Source organism: Uranotaenia lowii, chromosome 2 (assembly GCF_029784155.1).
Source record: "Uranotaenia lowii strain MFRU-FL chromosome 2, ASM2978415v1, whole genome shotgun sequence".
NCBI classification, from domain to species: domain Eukaryota; kingdom Metazoa; phylum Arthropoda; class Insecta; order Diptera; family Culicidae; genus Uranotaenia; species Uranotaenia lowii.
Genome location: NC_073692.1, coordinates 329,873,182 through 329,886,109, shown reverse-complemented (window position 1 = coordinate 329,886,109; position 12,928 = coordinate 329,873,182). Strand labels below are relative to the sequence as shown.

Here is a 12,928-nt window from a genome sequence, read left to right as displayed (position 1 = left end):
CCCAATTGTTGGATACCGACCGAACTGAGTCAACAGGGTGAGAGGCGAGAAGCTTGTCGAAAAATCCAAACTTGGATTTTTGGGAGTAGGTACCAACTAGCTTCCTTTCGTAAATAACCACCTTTACCACTCGGGACATTTCCTTTACCTCTTCCGGAGAACGAAGGAGGTACGTAGGTATTTGTTAGAGAACTTTATTGGATGGGGATCTGTTGTTCACAGACAAACTAGTAGTGTCGCTTTCATTAGTTATTCAAAAACCTTAAGCTAAGATTTTTTATGGTGCGGGGAGTTATTCTTCAGAGAAGATGGGTTAAATTGAATTTAAACAAAAAAAAAACGAGATAAATGCATTGTTGCATCAATTTTGATTGCAAGCTTATGATAGTTCCATAGAATTTGGTGGGACTCTTACCGTAAGAGTTATGTTGAGGTAGCTGTCTGTGCCTAAGGCTCAAAATGATTAATCAAAAGATTTAAACTTTTAGAACGAACTAATTTGATAACGATTGTTCAAATTTTGTATGAAAAGCTACAGTACTTTGAGCATTTTAAGCAAAATGCACATTGAAGATTTTCGAATAAAACGTATTTTGTTATCTACCAAACTTCGTGAAAAATTATTGTGTACCATAATTTCTTATGTGAACAAATCTACACCCACAAATCAGACTCTACTCCAATAATCTTCCTTGGAAGTTGAATTATCGGTATAAGATTCTATGACGTACCGGCATTAACAAGCTTTCTAATAGCTGGCATTATCCTCCCAGTGCAGCAGCATTGCATATGTCTGCATATGACAAAGCAGAATGGAAACAATCCGTCAGCAAAGATATTTTCGAATGATGTACCGAGTGCTGTGTTTTTGTAAACGAGTGCTGTGTGTTTGTAAAAACATTCATCACTATGCCAATAAACTTTCGTTTATTAACCGACTCAGATGGTGCACTGGGTAAGACATCGGACTGGCAAGCTCAGATGAGATGTTGCAGTGAGTTCGATGCTCACTAATTTTTTTTGGAAAGAAAATCTCTTATATTTTTTTCATCTTTCTCTTGAATGCAGGGTCATGTTCATAGAGCACTAGCTGACCCGGTGCCCAGCAAACATGAAATCGCATTAAAAATGATAACTCAAGTCATTAAAAAATTCACTGCGAATCGTAATTCCAACTAACACAAGTAAAGGGTCGTAAAAATCGTTACTCGAAGTCGGATTAAATGGTTTAAATCGGATATGATTAAAAGTCCGCCATGTTTGTAGATTTTGAAGACGATTTCATTCCTTATTTTTCTCCCGCATGGGTCAAAAAAGAGAACAGCTTTGTTGTTCTCTTTGCGACCAGCAGTGCAACCAATTTGCTAAAAATTAGATGGTGTATTTGCAGGAAATGCCCAATGACAGAGGCAGTAAATATTGTCGCTGGCAATGTGTACTCTCTTGCATTCTTTCAGTATGTATGAATATGGTGTCGAAATCGTATATTCTTATCGCTTTAGCCAGAAGTTGAAAATTTGTATGTATATTGCCTCCACTTTGGTTGGTAAAAGCTGTTTTTTCGAGTTTTATACGATCATTCTATAATGTATATGAAACGTATAACAAAGTTGTTGAGAAATAAACCTACAAAAATGTTTGCTGGGTGTGCTTTGCTACTCCTTTCCTAAACATTTTCAGAAATTATTCAAACCTTTATTGTTTTGTTGGCATTATTTTAAAACCGCTTTAAAATGACGGCTGCAGCTGGAGTTTCGAATTACAACACAAAGAAGACTTAAACGAATTTTCTGAATTTTGATCTATAAATTGATGTTAAAGATCTGATAGTTTTAATCTGCTTCTTTAAGCTCTGCCCTGAAAATGGAGGGTCTCAAATTAATCGTATGCAAACAATCTAACTTATAAAATATGGTTGTTTTTGTTTGATATTCTCTGAATTTATGCTGAAAACTGATAAGAGAGCCTCCATCCCTTCACCCCCTGCTGAATGGATGTCGTGGTCTTTAATAATCATACCCATTTTTTCGTGCTCAAAAATCCTCTTATAGCAAATATAACTCTATTAGTTGATAAGTTTTTAAACTTTACAACATAATTTATAAGGGGCCCCCTTCTTTCTTCCCCTCTCTACACTGTAAAGCGTAAGGGTCTATAACATTCGGAAAAACATAAACTCGTAATCAAGTACCTTTCCATTCCATATTTATTCCACTTGTTGGCTTCGTTAGCATAAATTGAGAACTTATGCTAACAAAATTGTAATGGGCTCACCTCCCTTCTCCTATGTATCTACTCACTAACAGGAGGATGCTGTGTCAGATAATCATAGAATCATAGCAAAATGATTTTCCATGTCAAGTTTTGTCCATTTCTCGGATTTCATAAAAAAAAAGTTAAATGTAAGCCTTCTCTTCCCTTCCTATATTCCCTATTCATCCTACTGCAAGAAAGGAATTGTTTAACATAGAAAAAGTATTTTTCGTACTCAAATACTTTTTTCAGGTGCTCAATTAATTTTCGAGTTACACAAAAAGTTGTATGGAAGCCCCCTTTTCCCCCTTTATATCTTTCCTCTGAAAAAAGTTTGGGGCTTCAATTTATAAAAGAAACGTTTCTCGTATCCAAATACCCTCACATGCCAAATATGGTTCAATTTGCTCGATCAACTCTCCAGTTATACTGAAAACTGTAAAGGAGACCTCTCCTCCCTTATTTCATCCACCTCTTTGAAGGAGTGAGAAATACCAAATATTCATAGACGCATTTTTCGTACCCAAATATCGTTCCATGCCAAACTTGGTTCCATTTGCTGTTGTAGTTCTTGAGTTATGCAGTTTCCAAATACCACCCCATGCCAAAGTTGATACAATTTGCTGGTTCTCGAGCTATGCAAAAAATTGTCTTTTGTTTAGGGGGCGCCTCCCTCCCTTAATGAGAGAGGGAGAGGTCTCAAACAATAATAGGAACCTTCCCCGGCCTCCAATACCCCCACCTGCCAAGTTTCACGCAAATCGGTTCGTTAGTTTCCGAGTCTATAGGGAACAGACAGACAGACAGACAGAAAGACAGACAGAAATTCATTTTTATACATATAGATTAGTGATTTTCAACCATTTCATCTTTGGTACAGTACACTTTCAGCGCATTTTTGGCACAGAGATTTGCTAAATAGGCATTGGATTTTTGCAACCTCTTTTATGGGTGTAGAAATCGACTGGTTTCAACCGTTTCTAGATCAAATTACTCAGTTAGTACAACGTACCACTCCATGGCCTTTTTACCGTAATGGCAAGATGCCAAATCCGGCCAAAACAGTACGGAACAACCGTGTTTCTTCGGGAAAGGCAGCAGACGTTTATTCAAACACTCTTTCACGTAAATTTCTTGGTTGACAGTCCACAAAAGCTATGAAAATGCTGCTTTTCAAGCCACAGGCACAGGTACAGATGGTTTGCCAAACCAGATATTTTTTCGCGAGCTTTGACAGTTTAATGTGCTTGAAAATATCTGCTTCCTTTCCCCTTCCTTTTGCCGTATAAAACTCCTGTCCCGGAAGCTGCTTGTAGTCGGCTTTGACGTAGGTTTCGTCGTCCATTACCACGCAGTCAAACTTCGTCAGCATCGTCCTCCGGGATCGCGTTTTGGCCGTCGTATTTTGTTTATCATCGCGATTTGGAGTCACTACCTTCTTGTAAGTCGATAGTCCGGCTCGTTTTTTGGCTCGATGCACGGTTGTAGACGATACACCCAGCTTATTTGCGGCCACTCGGAAAGAGAGGTTAGAGTTTCGCTTGAAACTACCTGCAACTCTCTTTGTCGTCTCAGCGGCTTCCGGTTTTCGATTTCCCCCCGATCCAGACTTCCTGGCTGTCGACAAACGTTCCCCAAACACTTTAATTACATTTGTAACGGTTGATTTGGCAACTTTGAGCGATTTTGCCAGATTTGCGTGCGAGTAGCTCGGATTTTCGCGATGCGCGAGCAAAATTTTGATATGCTGCTCTTCTTCTTGGACAGCATTTTGACAACTGAAGAATGAATTCCAAAATTAAAATAGAAGCAACATTCTACCCACACACACCTTCGAAATGAGGGGCGTTCAGGTTTTTTCAATGCAAAATTGAAAGAAATACGTCAATATCAGTAGTCCTAGATCTCAAAGAGCTAGTAATCTTTTCCAAGTATTGTGAGTATGATTTTCTAAAACTAATCAACAAATTAAATATAAAAAGTAACACCAACGGTGAAAAAACCTTAATCAAAGGTGCAGTGTATTGCTACAAAAAATCTTGTGTTTATTAATCCGAACCGCAACACATTTGGTGCACTTTTTGTACAGAACTGTGGACGAGAACAATGAATTGGAAATTAAAGTTTCTAATTCAATGATAAATTCCCAAATACGACGTTTTTAACGAAATTGAAAAAAAAAATTAACCCCAAATTGAATCTTTGATATTTCTAAAATCATAATTCCAATCGTTTTGCAGTATTCAACAAAATTATTTTATGAATTAAAATTTTAATATCAAATATTCGATAGACTTTCTACAGCGGTGTCAGAAAAAGTTGTTGAAAATATTGCCGGAAACCATCTCTTTCATGGGTTTACCGAATAACATATAGAAAAGTTGGACATTTGGTAGGAATAACTATCAAAAAGTTTGACATTTTTTTTTTTTAAAAAGAAGGACAAAATGGAAGACGTCTAAAGTCATTGTTATGAAAACTTTAATACTTTTATTGTTTTCATTTAATTTGTGTAACTATTTACTATTTTTGTTCATTTTTTAAACATATTCTCTGTATTTTTTTTGGTTTTTGTATTATTTCTTTTGTTAAAAATGGCTCAACCATTAGTGTAAACTTTAAAGTTTTTTGAAAGAAACCGTTAATTTTTTCTGCAAGATTAACAATCATCAATCTACAAGTAGCGGCTTTCTAGGGTAATTCATTTTATAACTATGCTATGTTTAAAATTTAGGGAATGCTTTGGTCTAGTGTCATGCAGTGTCGGTGACTTTGAAAAATAGTTTTATTCTTTGTAACATTTTTTGAAATTATATAAAGATGCTTCCTGAGGTGTATAATAAGCAAACGCTTGGCCGCAACAATGCATTTTTTTAGTTCGAAAAACTAAAAATTTTATAAAAAAGTATGTATCAGTACTTAAGAACTATGTATATTCATTGTTGTGTATCATGTTACAAATAAACTTCTTGATGATCAATAGTAATGAAAAACAATAAAAACACTTTTTGTTGGAATTTGTATCTCAAAAGAACTGTCTGAAGCCATATGGCGCTCGAATAAAAAAACGCGAGACAATCTTAAATTTGATTCCGATTTCAATCTTTTTATTCTCCCAATTTTCGAGTGTTTTTTTTCCTTCACGGCACACTTAATTAAATTCTTTTTATGTTTTTCATCCACAGAAAAAAACAAGTGAAAGCAAAAAATCAGACTACAATTCTGCTTCCATCCGGTGTGAAATTCAAATTTTTTATCCGATTTCGATTCCCAATCCCGCAAAACACCGTCGGCAAAAATAATAACAATTTTCACCCCCGGAGGAGGTGAGCGCGTCATCAGTAGGATGTTGCATCTTCGCAGAAGTGAGAAAAAATTGTACCGAAGAAAAAGGATATTACAACTTAAGTCGAGCATCAACTTTGTCCTGTGATCTCCTGTTTCCTGTTCTGAGGGAAAGAGTAATCTTCCCCAGCCTATGTCTAAGATTGTTGAGAAGAAGGAAAAATCTGGTAAAGATGTCTTTTTTTCTTCTTTCACCCCGGAAACTAAACTTTTGCAAGCTGCCTACCTACATGGTGGAAAAAATCACCCTCTCCCACCAAGAGGCGTTATTGAATTTTGTCCCTTGTTCCGGGGATGGTCAAAATGTGAAGTGGTATGCTTTTTTGCTTCTCGGATCTCCGAGAAGGACATCGACCGGGCCAGCAGGGGTTGAAGGTTCCACTTTGGGACTTTAAATTGAATCGAAAGTGATGCGATGAGAGCGTTAAATGGGATTTTTTTTTCTGAACTGCAACTTTCAACTTTTGAATGGTCTAGTTTAGTGGAAGTTGGAATAAAAAAAAAAGAGATGAGACGTAATCGCTTCATGGCAAGGTTCTTCCGGTTCGTCGCTTCACGGAGGCAATTGCCCGTGCACCGGATTACGAGCTGGCAATTCGGGGGGAACTCCATTGCTCTGTGAAGCAATAGGCCGAAAAAGTAATAAACTTTTTTTTCGGACGTGTTCCGAGTCCCTGGCCTTAATCTCTCGGCTCACTTGTGATGTGTCGTCCATTCACCCACCCAAGGAGAGGAAAATGCCCGAGGGGTGTGAAAGGGTTATTTTTCCGAATGAATTGAAACTTTTGCGCCTGGGCCCCAGTTTGTTGGTTTGGTTGCCGGAATTCGGAATTTTCAAGTCCTTTCTCTTTCCCATCCCACTACCTCAATCGGCCACTTCATGGGGTGTTTGCGGTTTGTGGCCGAGAGATTTTGGCAATAAATGTGATTTATGAAAGTACACACAGAACTCTCTCCGGATCGCACAAGTTAGTGGTTTGTCGAAACATTTATTGTTTCGTCACACTGACAAACAGAGTCGCAACTTGTTCCGGTTCTCAGCTGAACTGGATGTGGGTGGGTTACAGAAATACCAACTAATAAAAAAGAGGACCGAAGCTTGTCCCAGCTGTTCATGAAGATGTATTTGCTGCACGGTTTCTAGCTACTACTATTTAGTTGGAATAGAACAATTTATGGGAAGTGTTTTCGAAAGCATATGTGTGCATGTGCTTTCGGTGAAAAAAACAATATTTACCTTGTAACATAAAGTTGTGGGAATCGAGCAGCATTTTTAGGCATCTACCTAAAATGGTAACAGAAGCAAAAGTCGAGCATGAATTTTCTGAGAATGGCTTTTTGCTGCTAATTTTAAATTGTCATTTGGGTAGTTTTTGCTTAAGAAAACTGCTTAAACTACTGGGAAAGATATTGTTTCCTTGATATTGTTCAAATGTACAGAATACACATGTAACCATCAGATGAGCGTAAAATCTTAGGAAAATGTCTTAAATCGTTAAAGTTATGATAATTGGTCTTCCCCAACCGAGATTGAACAACAATATCAACCTTCGACGTAGATAATGCCAACAGTTTTCAATAAGGTGGTTTTGTAAATAAAAAATATGCAAGAAATGTGGAAAATTTTCAGACGGAATACACATTTTTAGGACTGTTGAGATCAAATTGAAAGACATTTCTGTTGAAATTGTTAAAAAAATATGAATGAAAAGTTAGTTCCGAATGAACATTGATTTCGGAAGCATAAAACGGATTGTTTTGAATTCAGCCATTAAACTAATTGAAATTTATAAAATCATCATAACATTTCATACTTCTTACCTTTTAAGAACATATACAATCAATTATTTTAAATTAGCATAAATAACCATCTTTATTGAATGGGATCATAATATTAAAATTGATTAAAAGATAAAGATTCGAGTCATGTAATGGATCCTTCTATAAACTCCACTAATCGTTGCTTTGCTTGAACTACTTAAATTTTTTGAAGTACTTTGTGTGATCTAACAGATTTGTCGTCCAATTTGGTGAAAGTCAACTGTTAAGTAACTAGTGTTGTTAACATAAATGTCAAAGAATTTCTTCAAAGGAACAAGAAGTTTCCCTAGAATCCTATACATATGACAAATTATTACCTCAGGAGTTTGATGGATGTTTTCAAACACCTCAAGTTGCTTCACTAGCTGGTGCTAAAAATTTATACACATTCAACTGAAGAAATAATAGATATCATACATATGTATAAGATATCAAATCATAACAGTATCGATTTTTTTTGAAGTTCTAGTAATTTTTACTTCAAATGTAGATAAAAAAAAGAGAAACTCATACAAACCTAAGCAAAATCTAGGGGAAAAAATTCATTTGGTCAGCCAAATCCGATACCATCATCGATTTATTGTGTTCCAGCTGGAAATTTTGTGTAATTTTAAATAGCGAAGAAGTTTTTCGACTTCTGTTTTAGGGCACCGCTCGAGCCATCTATAATGCATATAATGAACCTTCTTTTTTCCAATTCATGCTTATTGTTGAGAACGTTTTCTTTCCCGAAGATTTCAGTTTTTAAAATTTCTCAAAATTTTAAATTTAGTAGAAGTTATGACAAATTTAGTTGATTGTCTTCCTTAGGCAGAAAAACAACATATTTGACTTTCTATCACTCCACCACAGTTTTTGCGTAATGGCACAAGTCCAGATCCGACAAAAAATAGGAATTTAAACTTTGTGAGATCTATTGAAGTCCTATGCGGGTTAAACGATCTCATTTGGAGGCAGTCTACGTTGTATATTTGATCCATTTATCGTGTCAATCTTTATGAAACATATGTAGATTGATTTGCAGCTTCCACAATCATCAGCCTCCTCAAGTACATACTAGACATCAATTTAATCTCCTCGTTTAACTTCGGAAAATACAGACGAGACTTTGCAACGAAAAGTTTCTGGCTGAAATCCTGCCCGAGGCCCGCTAAAGAGCCCGCTTTTGCTATCCATTAGATTTTTTTTAAATATCTCCCCACTTGCGGTTCATATATTATGCGCACGATTTGACCACCGTATTTTGTATATTTAACTGGTTGGCAGCTTCTAGAAACGAAGTCAGGCCTGTTTATTTGCTCTCTTTTTTTATTACGTCTTCCATTGAAATTTTCGCATATTAAATCCTCTCACATTTCTAACTTCGTGAAATCAAATCAACTTCACTTTTATTCAAATTTTAGTTCACCGTTAGATCCTCTAGGAATCCTTAAACGATTTACCATATGACTTTTAGTCGAATGGTTGTTTTTTTATTAACATGTTTTTTAAAAATACTATTTCATTATTAATTAGTAAATAGTTTTTCGTATTAAATAGTAGCTTTGAAAATACGTCCTTAAAGCTTTAATATAATTAGCTACATTTTTATTTTTTTTGTCTTAAAAAAAAATAAAACAAAAAAAATAGCTACATTTGTACATTTTTTTATTTAAAAAAATGTACATATGTAGCTAATTATTTTAAAGTTTAAAGGACGTATTTAAGAACCTACATTTGTTTATTTGTACAATTAAGCCTTTAGTAATAAAATAGGAAATTTGTTGTTTTTTCATCGATGGTTTTATTGAAATCTGAGAATATGCTCTAGAATCTTGAATTAAACTATTGATTTGAGCATAGAATAAGTCTCGCGTGAGATTTCATTATGTCGAATGAAATAAAATGTAAAAAAATCAGTTTTATTACGAAAAAAAAAATACAAAAACTGACATAAATTAGTCGTGATTTCTTTCCATTTAGAACATTTGTAGCCTGGAAAACATATTCTATATGTGAAATACAAACTTTTAAGTTGTTTTGATAACTTTTGCAGCAGTTTTCTGTGAATTCTTAAGATGTTTCATACGACGTAATGAAAGCTCACGTGAAAAGTTTCTTTAGAAAGCCTTCAATTTCTGTTTGAAAAAAAAAAACTTATACTTTGCTGCAATAAAATAAACTGATTCAGCCAAAATCATAAAACAAAAATTTTAACCATCGATGAAAACAAATCAAAATTTGAAAAGTAAGAGTTCAAAATATTGAGGTTCAAATTTCAAACTAAATTACAGATTAAGATTTGAAATTGGGATCTTGAAAAACTGAAACATGTTTGTAGATAGTTATAATATTACATACAAAACACAAAAAAATATGGAAATCCTTGAAGAACTTTTAAACGTCAAAATTACATGTTTCATTATCTGCCTTTTTTTTCAAAAAATTCTATAATTTAAATCTTGTGGGTGGATAATATATTTAAAATAAAAATCTGATTTTCTTTTATTAACAAATCTTGTAAACTGATCTCAAATTCTTCTTGATATTTTTGAATTCCAGCTAATTTGTATATACAAATGGCCATTGATTAAAAAATTGTAATTTTGAAATAGAATTCACACTAAATCGTGCATGCGATCTCCTGCGGTTAAAATTGCTCCTCAAAATATTCATCTTTATATTTTCTTTTGCTTGTTGAACTAATTTATGAGCTTAATCTGAAAGCTGAGCTGAATTTTGCTATATTAGTTCTGAATCTGAATTCTAAACCTTGAATAAAAATTTGGTTTTTAACTCAGATTCCGATGTTCGAAACAATTTCGGATATGTGAAAAAACGATCTTTGATTCCGTAAAATGGGCACTCCGTGGAAAAATTGCCGTGGAATGCCGGAAAAATTGTTTTAGAAACACATACTTTTGTGAGTTAAGTATTTGAGAATGTTTTACAATCAAAATGAAATCAATTGGTCTAAGTCCAGAAGCGAAACATTGTGGTTTTAGGAATTCCGTATTTTATAAGTGCTATCTTTACCGGAAATCCCGTTTTTAACAGTTTATGGCCTGTTTTAGATGGAGTTTTTTTTTTTTATTTACAGGTCTTTTGAAGACAGATGGAGGATCAAACCGATGAAAAAATTGAAATACTTGGAGAAACGTATGTGTCCGTTTTACCCTGCATTAAGGTTTCCGTCTTACCCGCCTTAGCAACTTTTTGGTCAAATCGTTTGTTGCTAAAGCCCTTCAAACGAAATTCGCTGATTTTTCTCCAGACGGTTAAGAAGAAGCCTAATGAACTCACCAGCTTTGAAAACATTTGAAATTTAAGGAAATGTGGCGAGTTATGAACTATTTTATGGTGCGAGAAAATTACATCAAATAATGAATACTCAAAGTTTTTGTTTGTTTTATTTACTATTATGAGAATTTGCTTGATGTAAATAAACAAAGGGTCTCGAAAGTGTTGATACTCTAAGGCGAACATATTCTCATCATTAGATTCTTGCTAAAATAGTAATTTTCGAAATATTGTAAGTGTCCGTTTTACCCGACTTTCCCCTAACTAATCTTACGATAAAAAGTTCACGCGAACGCACAATGATTCAATTCTTTAAATAACCTCTAAAAAGTAGGCTCTGAAACTTACTAAAATTTTCAATAATCATAATGTATTGAAAATAGCTTATTATTTTCATATTTTCTTGATTTTTTTTTTACTGAAGGAACTTAAAAATTTTCAATAGTTCAATAAGTATTTCTCTGTATTTAAATTTTCTAACAGATTGCTGCCAAATGTCTTACATTCTAGAAAACTTTCATTGAGTAATTTTAGACAAATTACAATACAAATAAAATTGAACTTAATCAGATTGACATGACAACGCTCTGGTACTGAGCACTTTTTTTAACTCTTCTCTTATTAAGTCAACATTGATATTTTATGCTTGATGAGAATTTCTCAACCATTTCTCAAATACTGATAAATATTTAGAAATTAAGGTGAAAGTTTAGGTTTTTTTTCCTTAAACTACCAGTTATTAATACCATTTTTAAAACAAAAATCTTCATTCAAATTTAACACGAGAAAAAAAACACTTTATGCTTCTTATTTACTTATTTTTCACTTTTATTTGTGATTTCAAATTTTTGATTTTTTTTCCATATCTTTAAAATAATACCATTAAAGTTTTCGTTTTTTTTCATTTAAAGTTCCATTGATTGTCAAGAATTTCGAACAGCAAATTAGTTGTATGTTTTGGTCATTGGATGATCAGAAGAATATTTTAAAAACCGTAATTGAAGCATGTTTTGAAAGTTATACTTTATATAATAAAGCACAAAAATATATGTTGATAGTGTTTCAAAATATGATAAGGATGTTTTATGAATGGATTTATGAGAACACTGAATCTGAAGATCCAATTCAATATCAATTTAGCTCGTGATCCGGGAACCGATCGTGAAACTACTGAACCGATTTGCATGAAACCGTGCAAGTGGGGCTATTGGAGGCAGGGCAAGGTTTCTATTATGGTTTGAGACCCCTCCCTCTCTCATGAAGGGGGGTAGGGGCCTCCCAAACAAAAGACGATTTTCTGCATAACTCGAGAACCCATCAAGCAAATGGTAACATATTTGGCATGGGGTGATATTTGGAAACGAGAAATATTTCTATGAATATAAGGTACCCCTCCCTCCTCTCAGTGGGGTGATAGAAAGGGTGGAGGGGGGCTACCTTACAATTTTTCATATAACTCGAAAACTTATTAAAATATTGGAACCAAACTTGGTACGGGAAGGTATTTGGATACAAAAAATATTTCAATGATTATTTGAGACCCCTCCCTCTTTTCAATAGAAAGTGGGAGGGGGCCTGTTTCATATTTTTTTACATAACTCAAAAACTTATAAAGCAAGTGGAACCAAATTTGGCATGGGAGGGTATTTGTATTCGAAAAATATTTCTAGGATTTTTCAAGACCCTTCCACCTTTCCAGTAAGGAGATATAAAGGGGGGAGGGGGCCTCTTTTATAATTTTTTACATAACTCAAAAACTAATTAAGCAAATGGACCCAATTTGGCATGGAAGGGTATTTGGGAATGTGATATGTTCTAATGATTGTTTGAAACACCTTCCTTCTTCTAGCGGGGAGAAAGGAATGAGGGAGGAGAGTTTTACACAATTTTTACTGCATAACTCAAAACTACAAAAACAAATGGAAACAAATTTGACATAAAACTATATTTGGGTACGAGAATATAACTTTTTGGTATCCCTCACTCCTTCAAAGAGGTGGATGAAAAGGGGGTGGAGAGGTATCCCATACAATTTTCAGTATAACTGGAGAGTTGATCGAGCAAATTGAACCATATTTGGCATGTAAAGGGTATTTGGATACGAAGAATGTTTCTATTATAAATTGAAGCCCCACCTTTTTTCAGCGAAAGATATAAAGGGGAAATGGGGGGCTTCCATACCATATTTTTGAAAAAGTCAGGAATTTATGAACCAAATGAAACCAAATTG

At 34.4% G+C, this 12,928-nt stretch overlaps 1 protein-coding gene across 5 annotated transcripts in view; it reads right to left on the bottom strand.

The window, feature by feature from the left end:
• LOC129747392 (protein Teyrha-meyrha) overlaps window positions 1-12,928 on the bottom strand; it is a 109,821-nt gene that overhangs the window by 16,892 nt on the left and 80,001 nt on the right. For 4 of the 5 annotated variants that reach the window (XR_008737501.1, XM_055741588.1, XM_055741590.1 and 1 more), the window contains exon 4: window positions 6,836-6,883. The exons of the other annotated variant lie outside the window; for it this stretch is intronic. Coding sequence is in view for 3 of the 4 variants with exons in the window: in XM_055741588.1 (XP_055597563.1) it covers window positions 6,836-6,883 (48 nt within the window). In the remaining variant the exon portion in view is untranslated. The remainder of the gene's footprint in view (window positions 1-6,835; window positions 6,884-12,928) is intronic. 5 annotated transcript variants of the gene reach the window in all.